General features: G+C 47.2%; 1 protein-coding gene across 2 annotated transcripts; it reads left to right on the top strand.

Moving 5' to 3' along the window:
- The first annotated feature begins 251 nt into the window (after positions 1 to 251).
- Positions 252 to 23,063, top strand: LOC135826255 (uncharacterized). Of its 2 annotated transcripts, none has more exons than XM_065338885.1 (4): positions 252 to 496; positions 14,580 to 14,669; positions 17,154 to 17,431; positions 21,296 to 23,063. In XM_065338885.1, exons 2-4 carry the CDS (start codon positions 14,643 to 14,645, stop codon positions 21,873 to 21,875), a joined length of 885 nt encoding a protein of 294 aa, XP_065194957.1. In that variant the 5' UTR covers positions 252 to 496; positions 14,580 to 14,642; the 3' UTR covers positions 21,876 to 23,063. The 2 variants fall into 2 exon arrangements, with proteins under 2 accessions (XP_065194957.1, XP_065194956.1); XM_065338884.1 differs by lacking the exon at positions 252 to 496 and adding an exon at positions 11,936 to 12,223.
- Positions 23,064 to 23,371: the final 308 nt, after the last annotated feature.

The raw sequence follows: 23,371 nt of genomic DNA, 5'->3' as shown, positions 1-23,371 counted from the left end.
GTCGACGCGCGCGCACGCGTCGAACACTATTTTAAAAATAATTTTCGTTGCCGTGATTTCACAGTATTTGCGCCGTTCAGCGCTTGAAAATAGGGGAAAATCAGTGGGTTTCGCTGACGTAACCAGACATTTTCATGCGAATGACTCAATTTTGCTAGATTTTCAAGAGAAACACAAAGAAACACGAAGCAAAAAACGCAAAGTCACTCCGTCCATGAAGCATTTAAATTGTTTTATTTCATTCTGTTTGTGTCTTTGTGAGTTCTGAAGTAACATAGCTGGTTCGTTGGAGGAGGACATGACTGGTGTTCCTGAGATTGTCGTGCGTAACGGCTAAATGACTTGCCACTTGACCCTGATGTCGACAGGCAGGTCTCGTAGGAACTGTCCGTCTCCATCGAGGTGACTCTGGATTGTTTTTAACAATAGTGTTTTGTAGATTGATCATCACTACAAACGATTTCATGCTAGTCAATGAGCGGACTGACAACGTGTGGTAAGGTACACACCATGGCAGCTGCCTTGAACGGAATCTTTGGATTTATAATACCAGTGAACGTAGACTGAATGCATGACTTGTCTTGAATAACGTCTCTTTGAATCATTGTTTTGTTGAAGTTTCGGGTGCTAGGCTGCACAATGACATGCGTACGTGGAAGCATTCACATTGTAGAAGATCATGGGATGATTATTTCCCTATACTACTTCATTCAGTCCTTTGTGTGGTAGATTGAGTAGTACTAGTAGTAGACCTAGTATATTTTGTAGTATATTTTAGGAATTCATAATATTATTTCCGCAAACGCAATCAGTAAATGTGGCGGTAACATTATAATCATTTTAAAACTACAGCTAGCTACGGTGCATCATATTTTATGTGAACAAAGGCTGAAAGCAGATGATTGTAAACAGTGTCATGGACGCGATATGCATCGGCGCGGCACCACCGCATACATCCAGGCAAGACGATGTAGCACAATATCTGTGTTGAACGGTTTTTGATCCCTTCATCATGGATGAAGAACAGTATCCATTCTTCATCCGGTTTGCGATCCTCTGCTCTGTGCTGCCAACGACGTCCATGTCCACTAAGTGGAGCAACAAGTCTTGTTGCTCACATATTATTTAAAGGGGAAGTTAAGGCAAAAATTAAAATTTCACCAGTTGTAGTCTTCGGGGTGCTGAGTCGAATGGTCTTGGTCCGAGAAAGCTGAGACGCTCCCTTCCTACTTGAATCCCAATCGAACTCGCGCACTTCCACCGAAACTGGGTGACTGCGCCCTACTAGATGGGGATTTGTATGCAAAATGTCACTAAAAGCGCCATTTCGTTCTTATAAAAGCACGGATGACCGCGATTGGCCCATATGTTGTAGTCTTTTCGACGCTGAGTCGACTGGTTTTGGTCCGAAAAGGCTGCGATGCAGCGTTCCTCCTTTATTCCCAATCGAACATGGTTGAACAAGCGGTCACGTGCTCCTGGGTGCCCAAATTACCTGTGCACGCCAGCAGGCGACAACTTACTTTCACACCAAGGCCGTTAAGGTTCAACTCGAGTGACAGGAGTGCACCCAAAAAAGGTCAAACAGGCTAGTAAGTTGTACCCTGCAGGCACCATGGGCACGGTGACCAGGTGACTGGTGTACGCAGGAGCACGTGACCGCTTGTTCAACCATGTTCGATTGGGAATAAAGGAGGAACGCTGCATTGCAGCCTTTTCGGACCAAAACCAATCGACTCAGCGTCCAAAAGACTACAACATATGGGCCAATCGCGGTCATCCATGCTTTTATAAGAACGAAATGGCGCTTTTAGTGACATTTTGCATACAAATCCCCATCTAGTAGGGCGCAGTCACCCAGTTTCGGTGGAAGTGCGCGAGTTCGATTGGGATTCAAGTAGGAAGGGAGCGTCTCAGCTTTCTCGGACCAAGAGTCAGACCATTCGACTCAGCACGGTGGCTCCTACCCCTCGGGTCCAAATTTGTTTTGTTTGAAACGTGGCTACAAACGATTGTACTTTGTTCCGTTGGATATCTAGTGTAGGGAGACAAATTTTTATCAAGTTCTACCGGCCGGTTTCACTCGGGGGAGGGGCCAAAGATAGCATACTCACAATTGCCAATTTAGGCCAAAAAATACCGGAAAACCACTTTTTTGGCCGTAGCACTGGTAGTTACCCCCTTTTTCTTGATGTCCAACATCAGGACAGTAGTATACTTGCTAAATATCAGCATAAGCTGTAGAAGTGGGTAGAATTCTGCTAGAAGGTGACCTTTTTTCTCTTTTCGGAATCATCCCATTTCAGCGCACATGTCCCACAAATTAGCCCCGCCCACAAGTATTTGACACTGGACTTGCCCTGTATTTGATGGTTATGCTATCATAACCTAATAGTGGTACTGTGTAGCAAGTTTGAGCAAGTTCTACAGAAGGTAACTCGTGAAATAAAACTTTGAAGTTTCAAGTGATGCCATATTTCAAGAATCAGCACATTGCACTGGGACATTGTCCAACGCCTTAGAACCCCTGGCTCCACCATATGACAGATACGTACCTTACAATAATTGATTGCAACATCTTCCGAACATAGTAGTAGAGCTTTGGATCAAGTTTTAGCAGTTTCCACCGAAGCTAACTACCAAAATAGAACTTTGAAGTCGCCCACATACTAAATGCCATAGCTGAGCATGTGCATTGAGTGTATGGTCTAAAGGTTTTCACAACTAGCTCCAATGCGGCAGATACGCGTCTTACATTACTTGATTGCTACATCTTCAGAACATAGTAGTAGAGCTTTGGATCAAGTTTAGACAGTTTCTACCGAAGCAAACTACCAAAATAGAACTTTGAAGTCGCCCACATACTAAATGCCATACATGTGAGCACGTGTATTGAGTGTACATGTATGCTCTAGTGTTCTTCACAACTTTCTCCAACATGAAGCCGATAGTGATGTGGAATTTGTTGACTGCTTTGTCCAAAACATGGTGCTGAAGCAATGCACATTGGGCACTTTCTACTGGTAATGTAATTATTATATTATACAGTGTTTGCTGCCAACATAGCAAGAAATACTTCTATACTAAATGCGTATTCCACGGGGTACGGTCCAATGGCTTTTCACTTCACATCTAGCCACTGTTCTTCGTGCATTACTTGAATGCTTAGTCTCCGTGGTAATGAAGCTAAGAGCCACACTGGAGAAGTTTCTACTGAAGCTAACTATCAAAAATATAAAATTTCCAAGATGCTACTATTACATCAAGTAGCTGTGTGCAATGTTGAACACAGTAAGCAAAATAGAGTCACTAAAACCCTATTTGCCAGATACAAGCTGTTGAGACTGATAGCAGCTGCATGAGCTGATATGGATGGCGGTTCCACACTGACCAGCACATATACACGCGCACAGGCAGAAGAACACACAAGTAATACACCTAACGTTACTTCGAAGTACACTGCGTACATCATGTAAATACAAGCGTATATACAAGCATCACTCCTGTTCTCCACAACCGGCAGTCCTGGGCCACTCCAACTGGTCAGAGTGCAATCATTTCTGCACCAGGCTTGACTTGGAAAGCTAATCACAACTGCCATGGCTGCAACATGAGTATTACCAGCGCTTTTACAGTGCTACTTGTATTATATTATTGTCAATCCATTGTGGTGCATGGCACTCGTTTTCAACAACCGAGTTTATGTCATTAGTTGCATATCCAACGCCAGCAGAAAAAAGCGGGGGTGGGGCAAATTACCACGGTTCAACACTAGTCATATTGAATGGCGTTATGCCATGCCAGGCGCGCACACAAAACGCCCGCGCGAGCGCGCATGCATGTACACACCCGGGTGACACACATTCATGCGACTTTACATAGCCTGCACTGTCGTTCTATGTCATAGGAGTGAGTGCACACACATATATATGTACATGTAGATTGCCTAATTTTGCATACGTAATAAAATTGTATATGTATACACACATCTGCGTGCACACATAGATAAACTCAACGGCATACGCATGAGTGTGTGCCAGTAGGGCCACATGCCAATTATCGGATTAGTCTGTGAAAGTTGCACGGCACGACAAACTTTCGGACAGTCTAAAGATATGACACAATGAATGTGGAATACCCTCCAGTGTGTAAGACCATTTTCATATCTATTTCGCAGCGTTTGTGATTTTCGGAGCGTCCCTGTTGATATTTGATGTCCTCACTTGGATGATGACACAGTCACAAATTATCAAATTCACCTCCAATGCCATCCAATCTGCGTTCCGCGATACATGTACAGTGAACGGTGTTGAGGAAAGCCATGCAGCAATAAAACAGTCGAGACTCCCAAGCAGAGGACACAATTCAACAGCGTATTGAAGTACGAATTGTTCTAAACACTTTTCAAGACACAATTACAAAATTTGAAGTGCGTCTTGAAACGTGTTTGAAGTGCTTCGATGTATTTACCTTCGATCTCCCTGAATTGATCCATCCACAGCTACCTGACGAATTTGCCAGTCAGTGCGGGAGATGATCGAGCAAGTTATAATTATTTGAAGGTCGCGAGATGTCAGTGGCACTGGCAGGAAATCTACACAAGCGTGTTCTGAAAATAATTTTCTAATACTCAGGCATGATTCAAGAGCGGACTTTGATTTCTCCCTTCTTATGGTACGAGCACCAGTCGACATTGCATTCTTGGAAAAATCTTCTGCGAGTGCTGCCTTCCCCTTTCATAGAAAGAACGAGTGAAGAGGGACACTAGCAGCAGGTTCTAGCTAGGTCGCCAGAATTGCAGAAAAGCGAGAAGACGTTTCCTACAACGATTGATCGCACAAAAATCATCGCTACCGAAAAATTTACTGAAAATCTACACTTTTCAAACGATGCGCGCGCAGAGGCCTCGAGGGTACGTGTGGAGCCACCTTCCTCTTAGTCTTACTCTTAAAGGGGAAGTTAAGGCAAAAATTAAAATTTCACCAGTTGTAGTCTTCGGGGTGCTGAGTCGAATGGTCTTGGTCCGAGGAAGCTGAGACGCTCCCTTCCTACTTGAATCCCAATCGAACTCGCGCACTTCCACCGAAACTGGGTGACTGCGCCCTACGAGATGGGGATTTGTATGCAAAATGTCACTAAAAGCGCCATTTCGTTCTTATAAAAGCACGGATGACCGCGATTGGCCCATATGTTGTAGTCTTTGGGACGCTGAGTCGACTGGTTTTGGTCCGAGAAGGCTGCGATGCAGCGTTCCTCCTTTATTCCCAATCGAACATGGTTGAAGAAGCGGTCACGTGGTCCTGGGTGCCCAAATCACCTGGTCACCACGCCAGCAGGTGACAACTTTCACACCAAGGTTCAACTCGGGTTCAACTCGAGTGACAGGACTGCACCCAAAAAAGGTCAAACAGGCTAGTAAGTTGTACCCTGCAGGCACGGTGACCAGGTGACTGGTGTACGCAGGAGCACGTGACCGCTTCTTCAACCATGTTCGATTGGGAATAAAGGAGGAACGCCGCATCGCAGCCTTTTCGGACCAAAACCAGTCGACTCAGCGTCCCAAAGACTACAACATATGGGCCAATCGCGGTCATCCGTGCTTTTATACGAACGAAATGGCGCTTTTAGTGACATTTTGCATACAAATCCCCATCTCGTAGGGCGCAGTCACCCAGTTTCGGTGGAAGTGCGCGAGTTCGATTGGGATTCAAGTAGGAAGGGAGCGTCTCAGCTTCCTCGGACCAAGACCATTCGACTCAGCACCCCGAAGACTACAACTGGTGAAATTTTAATTTTTGCCTTAACTTCCCCTTTAAGTCTTAGACCCTTTGCACAATAACGGTCACGTGATCCGAGACGGGGCATCCTCTTCGATTTTTGTGCAGAGTATCACTACTATCAGTTGTTGAGCATGGTGGAACACTGTATTTTTCCATTTTGGAGATGGAGGAGAGAGTGTCGAGTGCCGGTTTGCCATCGATGGCTGTGGAACCCGTGGACGAACTATCAAATGAAGAATGGTCTGTGAAGGGACTGAACAGTTTTCTGCTGAATGAGGGTGTGTATCTGTCTGGAAAAAGAAGGAGTTGTTGGAGAGGTAAGTTTTTAAGTCTTAGACCCTTTGCACAATAACGGTCACGTGATCCGAGACGGGGCATCCTCTTCGATTTTTGTGCAGAGTATCACTACTATCAGTTGTTGAGCATGGTGGAACACTGTATTTTTCCATTTTGGAGATGGAGGAGAGAGTGTCGAGTGCCGGTTTGCCATCGATGGCTGTGGAACCCGTGGACGAACTATCAAATGAAGAATGGTCTGTGAAGGGACTGAACAGTTTTCTGCTGAATGAGGGTGTGTATCTGTCTGGAAAAAGAAGGAGTTGTTGGAGAGGTAAGTTTTCCGCATTCAGTGGATATTTCGGATTACATGTACTGTAGTTTGAAATTTCTTTTTCTTTTCTTTACCTTCTCTCCTCTGTCGATGTAGAGAACACTTCTCTGCGCAGAACCCTGATGCTCCTAGAACTAAGAAGGGCACCACTTCCGAGTGTACCTTCATCATGCCCAACATTTCATGCGTCCAAATGGATGAGTGATGAACCTCTCAGGTTTCCCAGAGTGAGTGCCACACCATGCTTGCTCATCTCCAACGCAGGGGCAAGTCGCCGACGACAGTGAAGAGAGAGCTGATGGAGTAGTACTAGTGAAAAGCCCGTGGATAGTGTCTATGAGTTTTACTTTGGTGGCTATGTGCATAATGTGAAAGTCTGTCATATCGTGCACACAGCCACAGCTCGAACTCAGATGACTTTCTCCGCACACCTGAGCGATGAGGCTGCGTCTCTCTGCATCAGCAGCTCGAGCAGCGCCAGCAAGCAGTCTATCTTCCTTGAATAGCGAAGACAGGGATGGGTCATGCCTTTTTCCCAAGCTCCAGAGTCTCTTGGCAGGGCGTTCCGCATCTTAGCAAAAGCAAGGATGAAAGTCGTCATCGACAAAGTGTTCCGAGCACAACACTGTGAACGATATCGCAGCAAACTGCGGCCCTCTTCTCACCAGATAGCCAGGAGTTTGGGGATTCAAGAGTGTGGAATGCCAGCATCACCAGGGAACGCATGGAAAGACAAGTGGGGTTTCTTAGACTAGGGATGACGGTTGCTGCAAACAAGAACCCAAAATTGGTCCTTGGAAAGCGTTTCGGCACTTCTTCCTTCAGAACTAAAAAAACTTCAAATGAAAAAAGGCTGGGGAGTACATACATGAACATCGCGTCGGGACCGTGAAAACTCAGCCTGTCACAGGAAACTAACTTGATCACGTCCTGCAGCAAACCATGCATGCTGGTTGCATGCCAAGTGTGCAGCGCGTGCACAGCATGCCCCGTCTCGACCCCTCTCGTGCGAAGGGTCTAACTTACTCTAACTCTAATGCTGCTGAGCGGGTTGTCACATTCTGACATACATCGGCGAGTACCGTAAAAGCCCGTAATAAGGGACCATCGCAAAAGTTCACAGAAGCCCCCGAAACGAAGACCGTTAGTTTCGGGCCTGACCCCCCTCCCTCCCCCCTCAAACGAAACGACAGTCACAATAATTATGGGCTTCATTATTTCACTTGGATGCTCAAACATAATTTTAATTATACTACACAAGCATTGTTGTATCAGTGTGTAACAATGTACAGCACTTTATAAATGCAACGATGGTATCACCTTGCAGTGGGTGGTCTAAGAACGAGAACAGCTAGAGCTATGCAGTTGTATCCTTTGAGCATTAACACGCGCAGTTGCATGAATGGACTACGCGTCCTGACAAGCGATCTACGCCGGCTGTGATGGCATGCTAATCTATACATGTATCAGCTCCTACATGTCGTCAATACTTTTTTGAAGCCCGGTTTGCGATTTTCGACACCGACTCCCTCCCCCCCCCCCCCCCCCCCAAACGTATGCTCTTCGTTTCCATGTTTCAGGGGCTTGTGGGAACTTTTGCGATGGTCCTATAATAAGCGCCAATGCACTTGCCAGCACTGCAACCCCTGTATCTGCCTGTCTGGGCTAGTATGCAGTTGACCATTGGCATTGATTGCACGGCCAGCAGCACCTCGGTGTCAAGACATTGCAGATGCAGTGAACTGACGGTGGCCAAGAACTCGAAAGCCCTTCTCTGATAGACCCATAACCCATTGCTGAAGAGATCTTGTACTCCATCTCGCCCGACCTGGAGCGCCACTTTTTTGAAGGTCGGCTCCCTGACTAGTTCGAAGGTAGCACTTTCCAGGTAAGAGATGAGACCAAAGTCTAAACATTCTAGTGACCATGGAGTTAATTCATTGGCATTGCCCTGATCAAAACCCAAAAACGAAATCTGCTTGACATGTATTATGGTGCGCTAGCTCCACGGTGGTGCAGCCGCTTCAGAAAACATTGTTTGAGATTTGTCAGTTGTTCCCTATATTACTTGTGCATCACCAATTTGGATTGTTATCTTGAGAAAACGGACAACTGCTGGGAGATGCAACGCGCCCAGTTTCTTCACTTCCATCGTTGTCTGCCACGTAACTGCAAGGACATTGCTACAGGCCAACTAATTAGATTATTGCACCACTCGCCTCCGATTTCACATTCTCCGACTTTGAACAAAATTAGAATTTCCAACTTTGCCGGTATCAGCGGATGAAGTTGCTTGTCCCGTTGAAATGCCCGCTTCCTGCCGAACAGGACACTTGACGGACTCACGACTGCAGTCTGGAGCACACGAGGAGCACATCAGTCATCAGGGAAAGTGTAACGTGCTCCTCGTGTGCTCCGGATTTGGCAGTTGTGAGTCAGTCAAGTGTGAAGCACGGCAGGAAGCGTGTGTTCCACGCACGAACAAACAAACAACTTCATCAAGTTAAAGGGGAAGTTAAGGCAAAAATTAAAATTTCACCAGTTGTAGTCTTCGGGGTGCTGAGTCGAATGGTCTTGGTCCGAGGAAGCTGAGACGCTCCCTTCCTACTTGAATCCCAATCGAACTCGCGCACTTCCACCGAAACTGGGTGACTGCGCCCTACGAGATGGGGATTTGTATGCAAAATGTCACTAAAAGCGCCATTTCGTTCTTATAAAAGCACGGATGACCGCGATTGGCCCATATGTTGTAGTCTTTGGGACGCTGAGTCGACTGGTTTTGGTCCGAGAAGGCTGCGATGCAGCGTTCCTCCTTTATTCCCAATCGAACATGGTTGAAGAAGCGGTCACGTGGTCCTGGGTGCCCAAATCACCTGGTCACCACGCCAGCAGGTGACAACTTTCACACCAAGGTTCAACTCGGGTTCAACTCGAGTGACAGGACTGCACCCAAAAAAGGTCAAACAGGCTAGTAAGTTGTACCCTGCAGGCACGGTGACCAGGTGACTGGTGTACGCAGGAGCACGTGACCGCTTCTTCAACCATGTTCGATTGGGAATAAAGGAGGAACGCCGCATCGCAGCCTTTTCGGACCAAAACCAGTCGACTCAGCGTCCCAAAGACTACAACATATGGGCCAATCGCGGTCATCCGTGCTTTTATACGAACGAAATGGCGCTTTTAGTGACATTTTGCATACAAATCCCCATCTCGTAGGGCGCAGTCACCCAGTTTCGGTGGAAGTGCGCGAGTTCGATTGGGATTCAAGTAGGAAGGGAGCGTCTCAGCTTCCTCGGACCAAGACCATTCGACTCAGCACCCCGAAGACTACAACTGGTGAAATTTTAATTTTTGCCTTAACTTCCCCTTTAAGTCTTAGACCCTTTGCACAATAACGGTCACGTGATCCGAGACGGGGCATCCTCTTCGATTTTTGTGCAGAGTATCACTACTATCAGTTGTTGAGCATGGTGGAACACTGTATTTTTCCATTTTGGAGATGGAGGAGAGAGTGTCGAGTGCCGGTTTGCCATCGATGGCTGTGGAACCCGTGGACGAACTATCAAATGAAGAATGGTCTGTGAAGGGACTGAACAGTTTTCTGCTGAATGAGGGTGTGTATCTGTCTGGAAAAAGAAGGAGTTGTTGGAGAGGTAAGTTTTTAAGTCTTAGACCCTTTGCACAATAACGGTCACGTGATCCGAGACGGGGCATCCTCTTCGATTTTTGTGCAGAGTATCACTACTATCAGTTGTTGAGCATGGTGGAACACTGTATTTTTCCATTTTGGAGATGGAGGAGAGAGTGTCGAGTGCCGGTTTGCCATCGATGGCTGTGGAACCCGTGGACGAACTATCAAATGAAGAATGGTCTGTGAAGGGACTGAACAGTTTTCTGCTGAATGAGGGTGTGTATCTGTCTGGAAAAAGAAGGAGTTGTTGGAGAGGTAAGTTTTCCGCATTCAGTGGATATTTCGGATTACATGTACTGTAGTTTGAAATTTCTTTTTCTTTTCTTTACCTTCTCTCCTCTGTCGATGTAGAGAACACTTCTCTGCGCAGAACCCTGATGCTCCTAGAACTAAGAAGGGCACCACTTCCGAGTGTACCTTCATCATGCCCAACATTTCATGCGTCCAAATGGATGAGTGATGAACCTCTCAGGTTTCCCAGAGTGAGTGCCACACCATGCTTGCTCATCTCCAACGCAGGGGCAAGTCGCCGACGACAGTGAAGAGAGAGCTGATGGAGTAGTACTAGTGAAAAGCCCGTGGATAGTGTCTATGAGTTTTACTTTGGTGGCTATGTGCATAATGTGAAAGTCTGTCATATCGTGCACACAGCCACAGCTCGAACTCAGATGACTTTCTCCGCACACCTGAGCGATGAGGCTGCGTCTCTCTGCATCAGCAGCTCGAGCAGCGCCAGCAAGCAGTCTATCTTCCTTGAATAGCGAAGACAGGGATGGGTCATGCCTTTTTCCCAAGCTCCAGAGTCTCTTGGCAGGGCGTTCCGCATCTTAGCAAAAGCAAGGATGAAAGTCGTCATCGACAAAGTGTTCCGAGCACAACACTGTGAACGATATCGCAGCAAACTGCGGCCCTCTTCTCACCAGATAGCCAGGAGTTTGGGGATTCAAGAGTGTGGAATGCCAGCATCACCAGGGAACGCATGGAAAGACAAGTGGGGTTTCTTAGACTAGGGATGACGGTTGCTGCAAACAAGAACCCAAAATTGGTCCTTGGAAAGCGTTTCGGCACTTCTTCCTTCAGAACTAAAAAAACTTCAAATGAAAAAAGGCTGGGGAGTACATACATGAACATCGCGTCGGGACCGTGAAAACTCAGCCTGTCACAGGAAACTAACTTGATCACGTCCTGCAGCAAACCATGCATGCTGGTTGCATGCCAAGTGTGCAGCGCGTGCACAGCATGCCCCGTCTCGACCCCTCTCGTGCGAAGGGTCTAACTTACTCTAACTCTAATGCTGCTGAGCGGGTTGTCACATTCTGACATACATCGGCGAGTACCGTAAAAGCCCGTAATAAGGGACCATCGCAAAAGTTCACAGAAGCCCCCGAAACGAAGACCGTTAGTTTCGGGCCTGACCCCCCTCCCTCCCCCCTCAAACGAAACGACAGTCACAATAATTATGGGCTTCATTATTTCACTTGGATGCTCAAACATAATTTTAATTATACTACACAAGCATTGTTGTATCAGTGTGTAACAATGTACAGCACTTTATAAATGCAACGATGGTATCACCTTGCAGTGGGTGGTCTAAGAACGAGAACAGCTAGAGCTATGCAGTTGTATCCTTTGAGCATTAACACGCGCAGTTGCATGAATGGACTACGCGTCCTGACAAGCGATCTACGCCGGCTGTGATGGCATGCTAATCTATACATGTATCAGCTCCTACATGTCGTCAATACTTTTTTGAAGCCCGGTTTGCGATTTTCGACACCGACTCCCTCCCCCCCCCCCCCCCCCCAAACGTATGCTCTTCGTTTCCATGTTTCAGGGGCTTGTGGGAACTTTTGCGATGGTCCTATAATAAGCGCCAATGCACTTGCCAGCACTGCAACCCCTGTATCTGCCTGTCTGGGCTAGTATGCAGTTGACCATTGGCATTGATTGCACGGCCAGCAGCACCTCGGTGTCAAGACATTGCAGATGCAGTGAACTGACGGTGGCCAAGAACTCGAAAGCCCTTCTCTGATAGACCCATAACCCATTGCTGAAGAGATCTTGTACTCCATCTCGCCCGACCTGGAGCGCCACTTTTTTGAAGGTCGGCTCCCTGACTAGTTCGAAGGTAGCACTTTCCAGGTAAGAGATGAGACCAAAGTCTAAACATTCTAGTGACCATGGAGTTAATTCATTGGCATTGCCCTGATCAAAACCCAAAAACGAAATCTGCTTGACATGTATTATGGTGCGCTAGCTCCACGGTGGTGCAGCCGCTTCAGAAAACATTGTTTGAGATTTGTCAGTTGTTCCCTATATTACTTGTGCATCACCAATTTGGATTGTTATCTTGAGAAAACGGACAACTGCTGGGAGATGCAACGCGCCCAGTTTCTTCACTTCCATCGTTGTCTGCCACGTAACTGCAAGGACATTGCTACAGGCCAACTAATTAGATTATTGCACCACTCGCCTCCGATTTCACATTCTCCGACTTTGAACAAAATTAGAATTTCCAACTTTGCCGGTATCAGCGGATGAAGTTGCTTGTCCCGTTGAAATGCCCGCTTCCTGCCGAACAGGACACTTGACGGACTCACGACTGCAGTCTGGAGCACACGAGGAGCACATCAGTCATCAGGGAAAGTGTAACGTGCTCCTCGTGTGCTCCGGATTTGGCAGTTGTGAGTCAGTCAAGTGTGAAGCACGGCAGGAAGCGTGTGTTCCACGCACGAACAAACAAACAACTTCATCAAGTTAAAGGGGAAGTTAAGGCAAAAATTAAAATTTCACCAGTTGTAGTCTTCGGGGTGCTGAGTCGAATGGTCGTGGTCCGAGGAAGCTGAGACGCTCCCTTCCTACTTGAATCCCAATCGAACTCGCGCACTTCCACCGAAACTGGGTGACTGCGCCCTACGAGATGGGGATTTGTATGCAAAATGTCACTAAAAGCGCCATTTCGTTCTTATAAAAGCACGGATGACCGCGATTGGCCCATATGTTGTAGTCTTTTGGACGCTGAGTCGACTGGTTTTGGTCCGAAAAGGCTGCGATGCAGCGTTCCTCCTTTATTCCCAATCGAACATGGTTGAACAAGTGGTCACGTGCTCCTGGGTGCCCAAATCACCTGGTCACCACGCCAGCAGGTGAGAACTTTCACACCAAGGTTCAACTCGAGTTCAACTCGAGTGACAGGACTGCACCCAAAAAAGGTCAAACAGGCTAGTAAGTTGTACCCTGCAGGCACCGTGACCAGGTGACTGGCGTACGCAGGAGCACGTGACCGCTTGTTCAACCATGTTCGATTGGGAATAAAGGCGGAACGCTGCATCGCAGCCTTTTCGGACCAAAACCAGTCGACTCAGCGTCCAAAAGACTACAACATATGGGCCAATCGCGGTCATCCGTGCTTTTATAAGAACGAAATGGCGCTTTTAGTGACATTTTGCATACAAATCCCCATCTAGTAGGGCGCAGTCACCCAGTTTCGGTGGAAGTGCGCGAGTTCGATTGGGATTCAAGTAGGAAGGGAGCGTCTCAGCTTCCTCGGACCACGACCATTCGACTCAGCACCCCGAAGACTACAACTGGTGAAATTTTAATTTTTGCCTTAACTTCCCCTTTAAAACTCTTCAGTGATTTCTTGCACACAGCCTTTGCTGAGATAGGAATTCCAACTTCTTTTCTGTGCGTACAATAAAACCTGTAATGGCGACCACTCGGATATGGCGACCACTCGGATATGGCGACCACTCGGATATGGCGACCACTCGGATATGGCGACCACTCGGATATGGCGACCACTCGGATATGGCGACCACTCGACCATGGCGACCACTTTTCCTTGTCGCGGACGCATTCACATTCAAAACACCTTGGATAAGGCGACCACTCGCTCAACGCGTCCGACGACCACCCACCCGCGACCGCGTTGCACAGTGCTAGTCATGTAAATGTACGCATTGCATGGTGCACCAGCCACCAGGCATGGTAGATCGACACATCAGTGCAGGAAGTGTAGATGTACATGTGCATGCATGGTGCATGTACGGCATTTGACAGGTCTGCGGACCCCAGGAACACTGGCCGTGCTAGAGTAGCATAGGTGTGATGCACTGATCAAAATGATGTATCACATGTGGATAAGGTCACGTGACCCACTGAACCTGGATAAGAAGACCACCTGGCCACGCCGACCACTTTTTCTCGTCCCTTGAGGGGTCGCCTTAGGCAGGTTTCACTGTACATGTGTGCGTGTGTGCATGCGTGCATGTAGATGGGTGCCAGTTTCTACTTTCTATGCACCAGCTGAAGAAAAATAGTGTGTTTAGTCTCGTTCCATTGCTAACTTGTGCAAGCTCAAGTCCTATTCTTTAAGCGCTCTATTTTCTTTGAAGAAAAATCGTATCTTCAAAGTGTTTGTTTCTGTGCTTTGGCGGTTTCGCTTGTGTCTGTTTGGACGTGTGCGGTATGTGCGTGCGGATGGGATTTTACACAGCTCGAAGGACAACAGAATGCTGTAGCGAGGAAGCAAGTGGCGCTCTGGGAGAAGAAAGCGGAGATGGCCAAAGACCCGTCACTTCCTCCGGTTAGTCTTTTCATATCGGTAGAAACGTATTCTCATTTCCGAAGACGAATGAAACAATCTACAAGCTAGGGACGCACAGGACGTAGGCCTTTGATGGCCCAGACACACAAACACTCGTATTTTATATGTGCACGCTCACCCTGAACCTTGAACATCCATCCACGATCAGGCTGGTAGCGGTGTCAGACGGGGCAGAAGCGGGATTGCCCACGCATGAACACACACACACACACATTTGCACCTGTACTGGCGCTTGCTCACGGCCGGAAACTGCTCACGTGTCTCCCCGTAGATTGGAGAGAGATTCTGAAGGGATCCTGGAAAGATGACTCAATTTGCCGTTTGTTTGGTTCCCTTTTGCGTCCCAATTTGCGTCGGTATCTGACAAGTCTTTCAAAGAGGAAGTCTACGGTACTTCAGGGTGAAAATAAAAACTCCGATAGCTGTAGTCTTCTGGATGCTGAGTACAATGATATGAATCCCAGTACTGTAAACCTTGAAATAATTGCGATAGTCTAATTTCTGCGAAATTCGCGACCGCGTGGAAATCGCGAAATTTAGACAGCGCGAAAAGGAGATCCATGAAAGGTTTAGCAAGAATGCCACAGGTTTAGCAAGAACGCCATTCTGCAATCGCAAAATTAAAACCTCGCAAACCTGTCCGGATTCTGAAAACGCGAACTAAAAACGCGGCGAAAATTTCACGCTTTACAGTACTTTGACATTCTCCCTTTTCGGCCTATTCGAAGTGATGCAGATTTATTCTTGAACTTGGGGCATGCAAAGGCAATTTTGTAGGATCTCTGCTGGCTAGCTCCTATGGATTCGGTTTGAAGAAGCTGTAATATATTGTTCCCTAATCGGATATAAAGGACTCGGATGGAGAGCCAAGGGTATATTTATGAAAAAGAAAAACAGGACCAAGGAACTACAAGTTACGCTATAATGTGCACTAACACCACCAGTTACTTAACAATCAGTTCAGCTCATCAGCTCATTACCGTCTGTCAGTGTCGTCCGATGTTAGCGCATGAGCTGATTGTTCGGTAACTGGTGATGTTAGCGTAACTTGTATTTCCCTGGTCCTTTTTCTTTTCTTTCTTACAATAGGATATACTCCAGTGCGAATGATGTTGCGACATCGCCGGTGATTAATGAAGAAAGTGTCTGCTCCGAATGCTGGAGCTCGCGCTTCCTGCCGACAGACTTGGCACTTGACTGACTCACGACTGCGCGTGGAGCACACGAGAAGCACGTCAAATCTTTCACTTGGCAAACCTGCAAGAAAGCACAACTCCCTGCTCAATACACAGTGTTTCGGGGAATTCACCCCTCAAGTCAGTCGGCAGGAAGCGCGAGCTCCGACGTTCGGAGCAGACACTTTCGTCAGGATATACTCCAGTTTTAATAAATACTGACGTTCTACAACTAACTACCGTCGGTCAATGTCGTGCAATGTTTAAGGAAATCATTTTATTCCCGTAGCTATGCAGAAGACGTTACTTCAGTAACGTCTGGCGCTAGCCAGGGTCCACACAGCTTTAATTTGGTGTTTGTTTGTGTATTTGTTTGTGTCACGCCTGGCGCTATCCGTATCTGACGGCAAAAAAGCATAGGATGTTATAAATTTTTCAATTCTCCTTTTTTTCAGGCATATCCTGGGATTCGAACCCGCACTATCGCCCTACATGCATTCCCCCATACACTTCGCATTCATACCCATTCTTCCAAGTTGCGTTACGTTATTATCTTGCGTTTGAAAGCCCTATTTGAATATTGCGGGAAGCTGTATGTGGCCAGCTGTGTTTGATGGTACGGTACGGTACGGGAGACGGTGTCGTATTACCCTCGATCGTACCTGTCCCGTCCCTATCCCCTACCGTACCGTGCCATCAAAGACGGCTGGCCACAATGCATATAACTCAAATAGGGCTTTCAAATGCAAGATCACAATGTGAAACAACTTGGAAGAATTAGTATGTATGCGAAGTGCATCGGGGGATGAATGCAGGGCGCGCGATAGTGCGGGTTCGAATCCCAGGTTATGTCTAAAAAAAAGGAATTTTTTAAAGAATTTATAACATCCCTATGCTTTTTTTTTGTCTAGGTCATCAAGGCAAAAAAGCATAGCGTAGGGCCCTGAGCTTCCAAGCTCTCTCGTTTTGAATGACCGCCGTTCATTGGGTACGTTGCTAGTTGTCACCACAATTTGATCATCTGTAATTCTGTATTTGATTCAGTGCCGGCAAGACTGTAAGTCTGTGGTGTTTATTGCTCTCCATCAACCTGCTTGAATTTGATAGATTGTTCCGGAATTACGTTACTTCACGAAAGCCTGCTAAATCGTGTGTTCCGTTCGTTCTGGAACTTGAAAACCTAAATTGTGTGTTCCATTCGCTTTGAAAACCAGCTAAATATTGTGTCCCATTCGTCGTGTATATTCAAAATTCTTCTGTTCATCCATTTTCTTGTTTTATTTTTCAGGAGGTGAAGAAGTTCCTTGTTGACCGTGCGGACAAGTGTTTGTGTATGCTGGCTGAAAGAAGAGATACACTTGCCGTGGCATCATCGCCGTTCGGCACTATCGAGCCGGCTGTGGGTCTGGCCGAGTTATGGAAGCTGTGCTGCCAGTATGTCGGTGCTGGGCATTCGGATGTGATCCTGCGTGCTGCTCGGATGTGCGACACTCTGCAGAGCGAAGATGGGCTTGTTCGTGTTCTAAGTCACTTCTGTCAGGAGAAACAGTGTGGCACTTCTGAGCGGTGAGTAAAAATATAAATAATGCGACCACACACACACGCACGCACGCACGTACGTACGCACGCACGCACGCACACACACACACACACACACACACACACTTACTTGTACTTACTTGTTGCTCACTGCCAAAACTGGTCACGTGGGTCTGCCCGGGAGAGGGGAGAGAGACTCAAAAGGAATCTTGGAAAGATGACTCAATTGGCTATTGAACCGCCCAACGGCCGACACCCCCTGAAATCCCCAAAACTCTGGATGGACTTGAAAATGATCCCACTTATGGGTTCACCACACCTCAGTAAGTGGGTGAGGACACGGTGCAGAAAAAATGATTGACGACATCAGGGTATCCGTCCCGGGATCCAACTGCAGTTTCCCCTGCCCCCAGTGAAGGTAATACTTGCTACTAGTGTGGGTGGCAAATCAGAGTGGATCTGATATAAGCGTGACTAGCACCATTGATTACACAAGAGTTAATCTAGCCAGAAGCAGTCCATGGTTAACAGGTATGTATACTTCTAATAGAAAGTATATGAACCCTGGAACGAACAAAGGTGGCAGGTACAACATAACACCTTCAAGTAGCCGAGCCCATTGGCAACAGACCCAACACAATCAGGCATAAGTGTACCCACCAACCGAACTAGCTGGCACACACACACACACACACACACACACACACACACACACACACACACACATACACACACATACACACACACACACACACACACACACACACACACACACACATCTCTGCTATCCGGACCTCGAGGTTATGGACACCTCGGTCTGCCGGGCACCCTGTAGGTGTATTTTAGTGAAAATAATTACTACTCTCTTGTCATATTACTACTCTCTTGTCATATTACTACTCTCTTGTCATATTACTACTCTCTTGTCATATTACTACTTTTTTGCCATATTACTACTTTTTGCATTATTAATAGCAATGAAAAGTATGAATGCCGCAGACATCACCACGCAACATGACAATTTGTTCAAGGTTTGGTTTTGTGTGTTTCCAAAATCGATTTTCACGTTGCGATCATCAGTGGAAATACGCAACTAAAGAGATCAAGGGAAAAACAAAGGTTAAAAATCCAAAGAAGTGTGACACATGACGGGTAACTTGTGGTAAGTATTACAAAAAGTGAGAACTAAAATAAAGAGTAAGTGTGACAAACGGGCATGAACAGTGCAGAAACAACTCATGAACACGGGGTGCAAACTCACGAAAATAACCTAAGTGCTAAAACATGTTCTTTTTGCTTACACAAATCGGGCTTATGCGTACGAATACAAACAGCTTCAAGGACCTTCAACTGCTGGACATAACGAGCACGACACAGTACAGAGAAGTGGGAATCATCATACACACTCAAACAATCGGGACGAGATAACAAATGCAAATACACAGCTGACTTCTTACGAATTTCACCCTCATCAGCTCCATCACCTTCCCTGCCACCTGACTCCTCCTCGTCCGTTTTATCACCATCACCACCAGCCGTCTCACCGTCATCCGCCTCGTCTTCATCCGCCGCCTCGTCATCACCCGCCTCGTCGTCATCTGTATCCTCGCCGTCATCCGCCTCGTCGTCATCTGTATTCTCGTCATCCGCCGCATCATCACCCAACTCATATTCACCACCAGTCAGTCGTCTGATACCATCCATGTTCTCCTTCCTACGTCTGTCCCGTGCCACTGTCCTTACCTCATCTACGTCCCGAGATTGTGTTCCGTTTTGCCCCCGGCTTCCGGTCTCCTTCGATGCTCCGCGTGGGCCTTGGCCATTCCTAGCATATATTTCGGTTGAATAATTGGCGGTCGACCTCCGTGGTCTCTGGACCCACGGATCAATCGCCGGAGGGTGCTGCGGTGTCCGCACAGCCGGATACTGTGTCAAAGAAATGGGCTCAATTTCTGTGATTGGCGGTACTGTTGTTGTTGCCAACTCCTCCCCAACCCCAGCCACCAACGGCACTGGTGGTGGCTCCGGCGGCGGCAAGGGCAACGGTGGAGAAGGCACATTCGGTTGGCTTAGTGATCCACCACTCTTCCTCTGCACCGTGTGTTCGACTTGCTCTGGTTGTGTCGGTGGTAGAGGGAGCGGGTTCTTGCGTGGTCTTCCCCGCTTCGGGCGCTTCGCTTTTGCTGCGTCCTGCAGCATGTGAAGTGGTACATGCTGCTTGATACGTGCGCTCAGGTGTTGAAGGGTCCTACCAACGTACCGGCTATCACAATTCCGGCACTCAAATTGGTAGACCAAGTGGCTCAATAGGTGGGATGGTAGGACATCCTTCCTCACCGTGAACGCACGTATCGTAGTGAACACAGGGATGAAGTGCGCCGCAAAGTATGTTTGTGTAACTAGCGTTTTGATTGTGCGGCACAATGTCTGTGATGCCTCTCCTTTCCAAGGTAAGGAAAGGTAGACTGGGCAACGACTTGGACCAATGATGACGACCTTTGGTTTTGATGCTGATTTTAGTAGCTTGTTTAGCAGTTCCTCCGGGTAACCATTTTTGAGAAACACAGATTTCAGAAAACCTAGCTCATCCTTGAGTCGAGAGGGGGAACAGATTCGCCGCGCTCTATCCACCAGATTCTTCACAAGGTTGACCTTATACAGGTACGAACAATACGAGTCAAAGACGATATATTGTCCGGTAAATGTTGGTTTCCTGTATATTGACGTTACAATTTCATCGTTTGACTTCTCCACACGCACATCTAGAAAGGACAAGGTGTTGTTCTGTTCATGCTCAACCGTGAATTTCAGAGAGGGATGTAAGTTATTCAATCGGTCCAAGAAGGCGTCACACTGTTGTACTGAATCAAAATATGTGAACGAGTCGTCGACAAAACGAACGTAAAACTCCGGCCACAGTGACTGTGTCACACTTCTTTGGATTTTTAACCTTTGTTTTTCCCTTGATCTCTTTAGTTGCGTATTTCCACTGATGATCGCAACGTGAAAATCGATTTTGGAAACACACAAAACCAAACCTTGAACAAATTGTCATGTTGCGTGGTGATGTCTGCGGCATTCATACTTTTCATTGCTATTATTAAACTTTTATCTCCACGTAGATTATTTGTATATTTTGCATTATTACTACTTTTTTGCCATATTACTACTTTTTTGCCATATTACTACTTTTTTGCCATATTACTACTTTTTTTGCCATATTACTACTTTTTGCCATATTACTACTCTCTTGCCATATAACTACTCTTTTGCCATATTACTACTCCTCTCCCATTTTTGTGGAAATAGTGATGTGACATGCCAGATCTCTGGCACTTCCACATCAATACGTACATGTACAAGTATATGATGTAGAGTTCTGGACATTCACAAGTGGTGGACTGTGCCTGGTCCCTGACCGCCTGGACAACAGAGATAGTAATGTGCTTTTTCTTTTTCTTTTGTTAATCGACCACGATGATGTTGTTGGCACTGGTGCATCCCGAGCACATGTGCTACGGAAGCAGGGAAACAAGAAGATGAAAATACAACGCAAAGTTACGATAAGAATAGTGAAATTTACACAGCCTGTGTCACCTCTGAAACGCGCGCGGGTGTGTGTGTGTGTGTGTGTGTGCGTGTGTGCGTGCGTGCGTGCGTGTGTGCTTCGTTTGCACTGTTGGAAGCGCTATCGCCGTCGCCAGGACTTGACTCGCCACGCCCTCTTTTGCTCGTGACTTGAACACTGTTGGTCCCATCGGGACCTGCTATCATCTCCGGATGGGCATATTGCATTGTATTGTGTATGTGCGTGTGTGCTTATCTGTTTAACTTTTTGTGCGTGTGTTCACGTGTGTGCGTGCATGTGTTCTTGTGTATGTGCACCTGCAGGACATTGAAGGTTTCCATCATGTCACCTCTTATGGCAAGGGAAAGATGCCAGCAGTACCCGCGTCCATTGTGGTGCTTCCTGCTGCTCAAGCACTTCTTTATCATCAAGGAGAAGGGCATAGATGTTAGCAATCAAATCGGTGCTTTGCCAGCTATCGACTCGAGCGACTGGAGCTGGATTGCTCCTGCGGTTTCTTCTCCTGCCAGCGTCCCGGCCATACAACCTGCTGCTGCCAGCATCTCGACGGCCATGCTGCCTGCTCTATCAGGCATGGGTATGCCACCAGCTAGCGGGGGTATGCCACCAGCTAGCGGGGGTATGCCACCAGCTAGCGGGGGTATGCCACCAGCTAGCGGGGGTATGCCACCAGCTAGCGGGGGTATGCCACCAGCTAGCGGGGGTATGCCGCCAGCTAGCGGGGGTATGCCGCCAGCTAGCGGGGGTATGCCACCTGCTAGCGGGGGTATGCCACCAGCTAGCGGGGGTATGCCACCAGCTAGCGGGGGTATGCCACAAGCTAGCGGGGGTATGCCACCAGCTAGCGGGGGTATGCCACCAGCTAGCGGGGGTATGTGGTAGACCCGCCACTCAGTATTGCTTACTATATTGAATTGAGTGATTGTGGGAAAGATATTGGGTGGATCCCAGGCTATTACGCAACAAAGGAAGGAATTGCTACTGTTATTCAAGACTGGGACCGACACAATTGTCATCACACTTCGCTACTTGTTTCGGCTGCCACGTATGCGGCAGTACTTCTTTAGACAGCACACCCACTAGAGACTGCACAACTGTTACTGCATATCTATCTATTATAATGTATGTATGTATGTGTGTGTGTGTGTGTATGTGTGTGTGTGTGTGTATGTGTGTGTGTGTCCCATATGGTGCAGTGGTATGTGCAGCGATTTCCAATCGATAGGTTGCGGGTTCGATTCCCGACGATTATGGTCACACACGTCTTTCTTCTCTTTCTCAGACTCTTCCTGACTTTTCTTTCATTCTCCTGGGTGGTTACCAACAGCCAGTGTATGCCGGAGTATGTGGTGTGGTGTGTGTGTAGAAAAAAAGAAAAAAAAAAAAAGAAAAAAAAAATGGAAAAATGAAAAATAGGGATTCACTGGCCAGAAAAAGTCACTTCAAACAGCTGTGTGGTGGATACCAGGCTAAAAATAGTGGCGGTCAATTCATCAGCCTTGCAAGCTGTTGAATGGTGTAATCCCAGCACAAGTTGCTATGTCTAACATAGCTGTTCGCTATCATCGCTCCCGCGATGGGCATGTCTGAGGTCTGAGGTGTACGTGTGTTTGTGTGTGTGTGTGTGTGCGCGTGTGTGTGTGTGCGCGCGTGTGTGTGTGTGTGAGTGTGTGCGTGCGCCCGCACGTGTGTATTTGCGTACTTCTTTGAAGTATGTGAGAGAGACATTAGATGGTCTACCATGAAAATGATTATATTTCACCATAATTATAGGCCTTTTTGGTATTTTTTTGGTATTTTTCTTGTCCTCTTGCCGCAAAGTGCTGTTTTCCTGTTCTTCCTACCCACTTCTTCCTATCTACTTCTTCCTACCCACTTCTTCCTACCCACTTCTTCCTACCCATTTCTTCGGAAAGTTCCTAGTAGACTCTAGGACGTAGCATTAGATGTGTTCTCATCACTGACTCCTGTCGTTAGTATAGTCAGTATTGAATTTCTTTTATTCCCATAGCTATGCAAAATACGTTACCTTAGTAGCATCTGGCCCTAGCCAGGGTGCACAGGGCTCTATTTCATAATGTCTGTGTGTGTGTGTGTGTGTGTGTCGTACCTCGTACGTCCGTCATCACACGCGACAGGGCACAAAGGCTGGCGCAGGCAGCGCGCCAGGCCTGCCGCACGCGTCTAACCATGACACGCGACATAGCACCAGCTTGACTAGCTAGCTCAGCAAATAAAAGCATGCATGATAAACGAGCATAGCGAAGGTTGCTGAGTTTGCTCTCTCGTCGCTTTTCGTCTTTACCCCCTCCCCCCCCCCCCCCCCCTCTCTCTCGCGCCCACCAGTGCAGTATCCTGGTTCTTGTAACACATAGTGC

The sequence above is a fragment of the Sycon ciliatum genome, chromosome 10 (genome assembly GCF_964019385.1).
Source record: "Sycon ciliatum chromosome 10, ocSycCili1.1, whole genome shotgun sequence".
Taxonomy (NCBI): domain Eukaryota; kingdom Metazoa; phylum Porifera; class Calcarea; order Leucosolenida; family Sycettidae; genus Sycon; species Sycon ciliatum.
The sequence above is the reverse complement of the archived record's forward strand: the minus strand, read 5'-3'. Positions and strand labels throughout refer to the sequence as shown.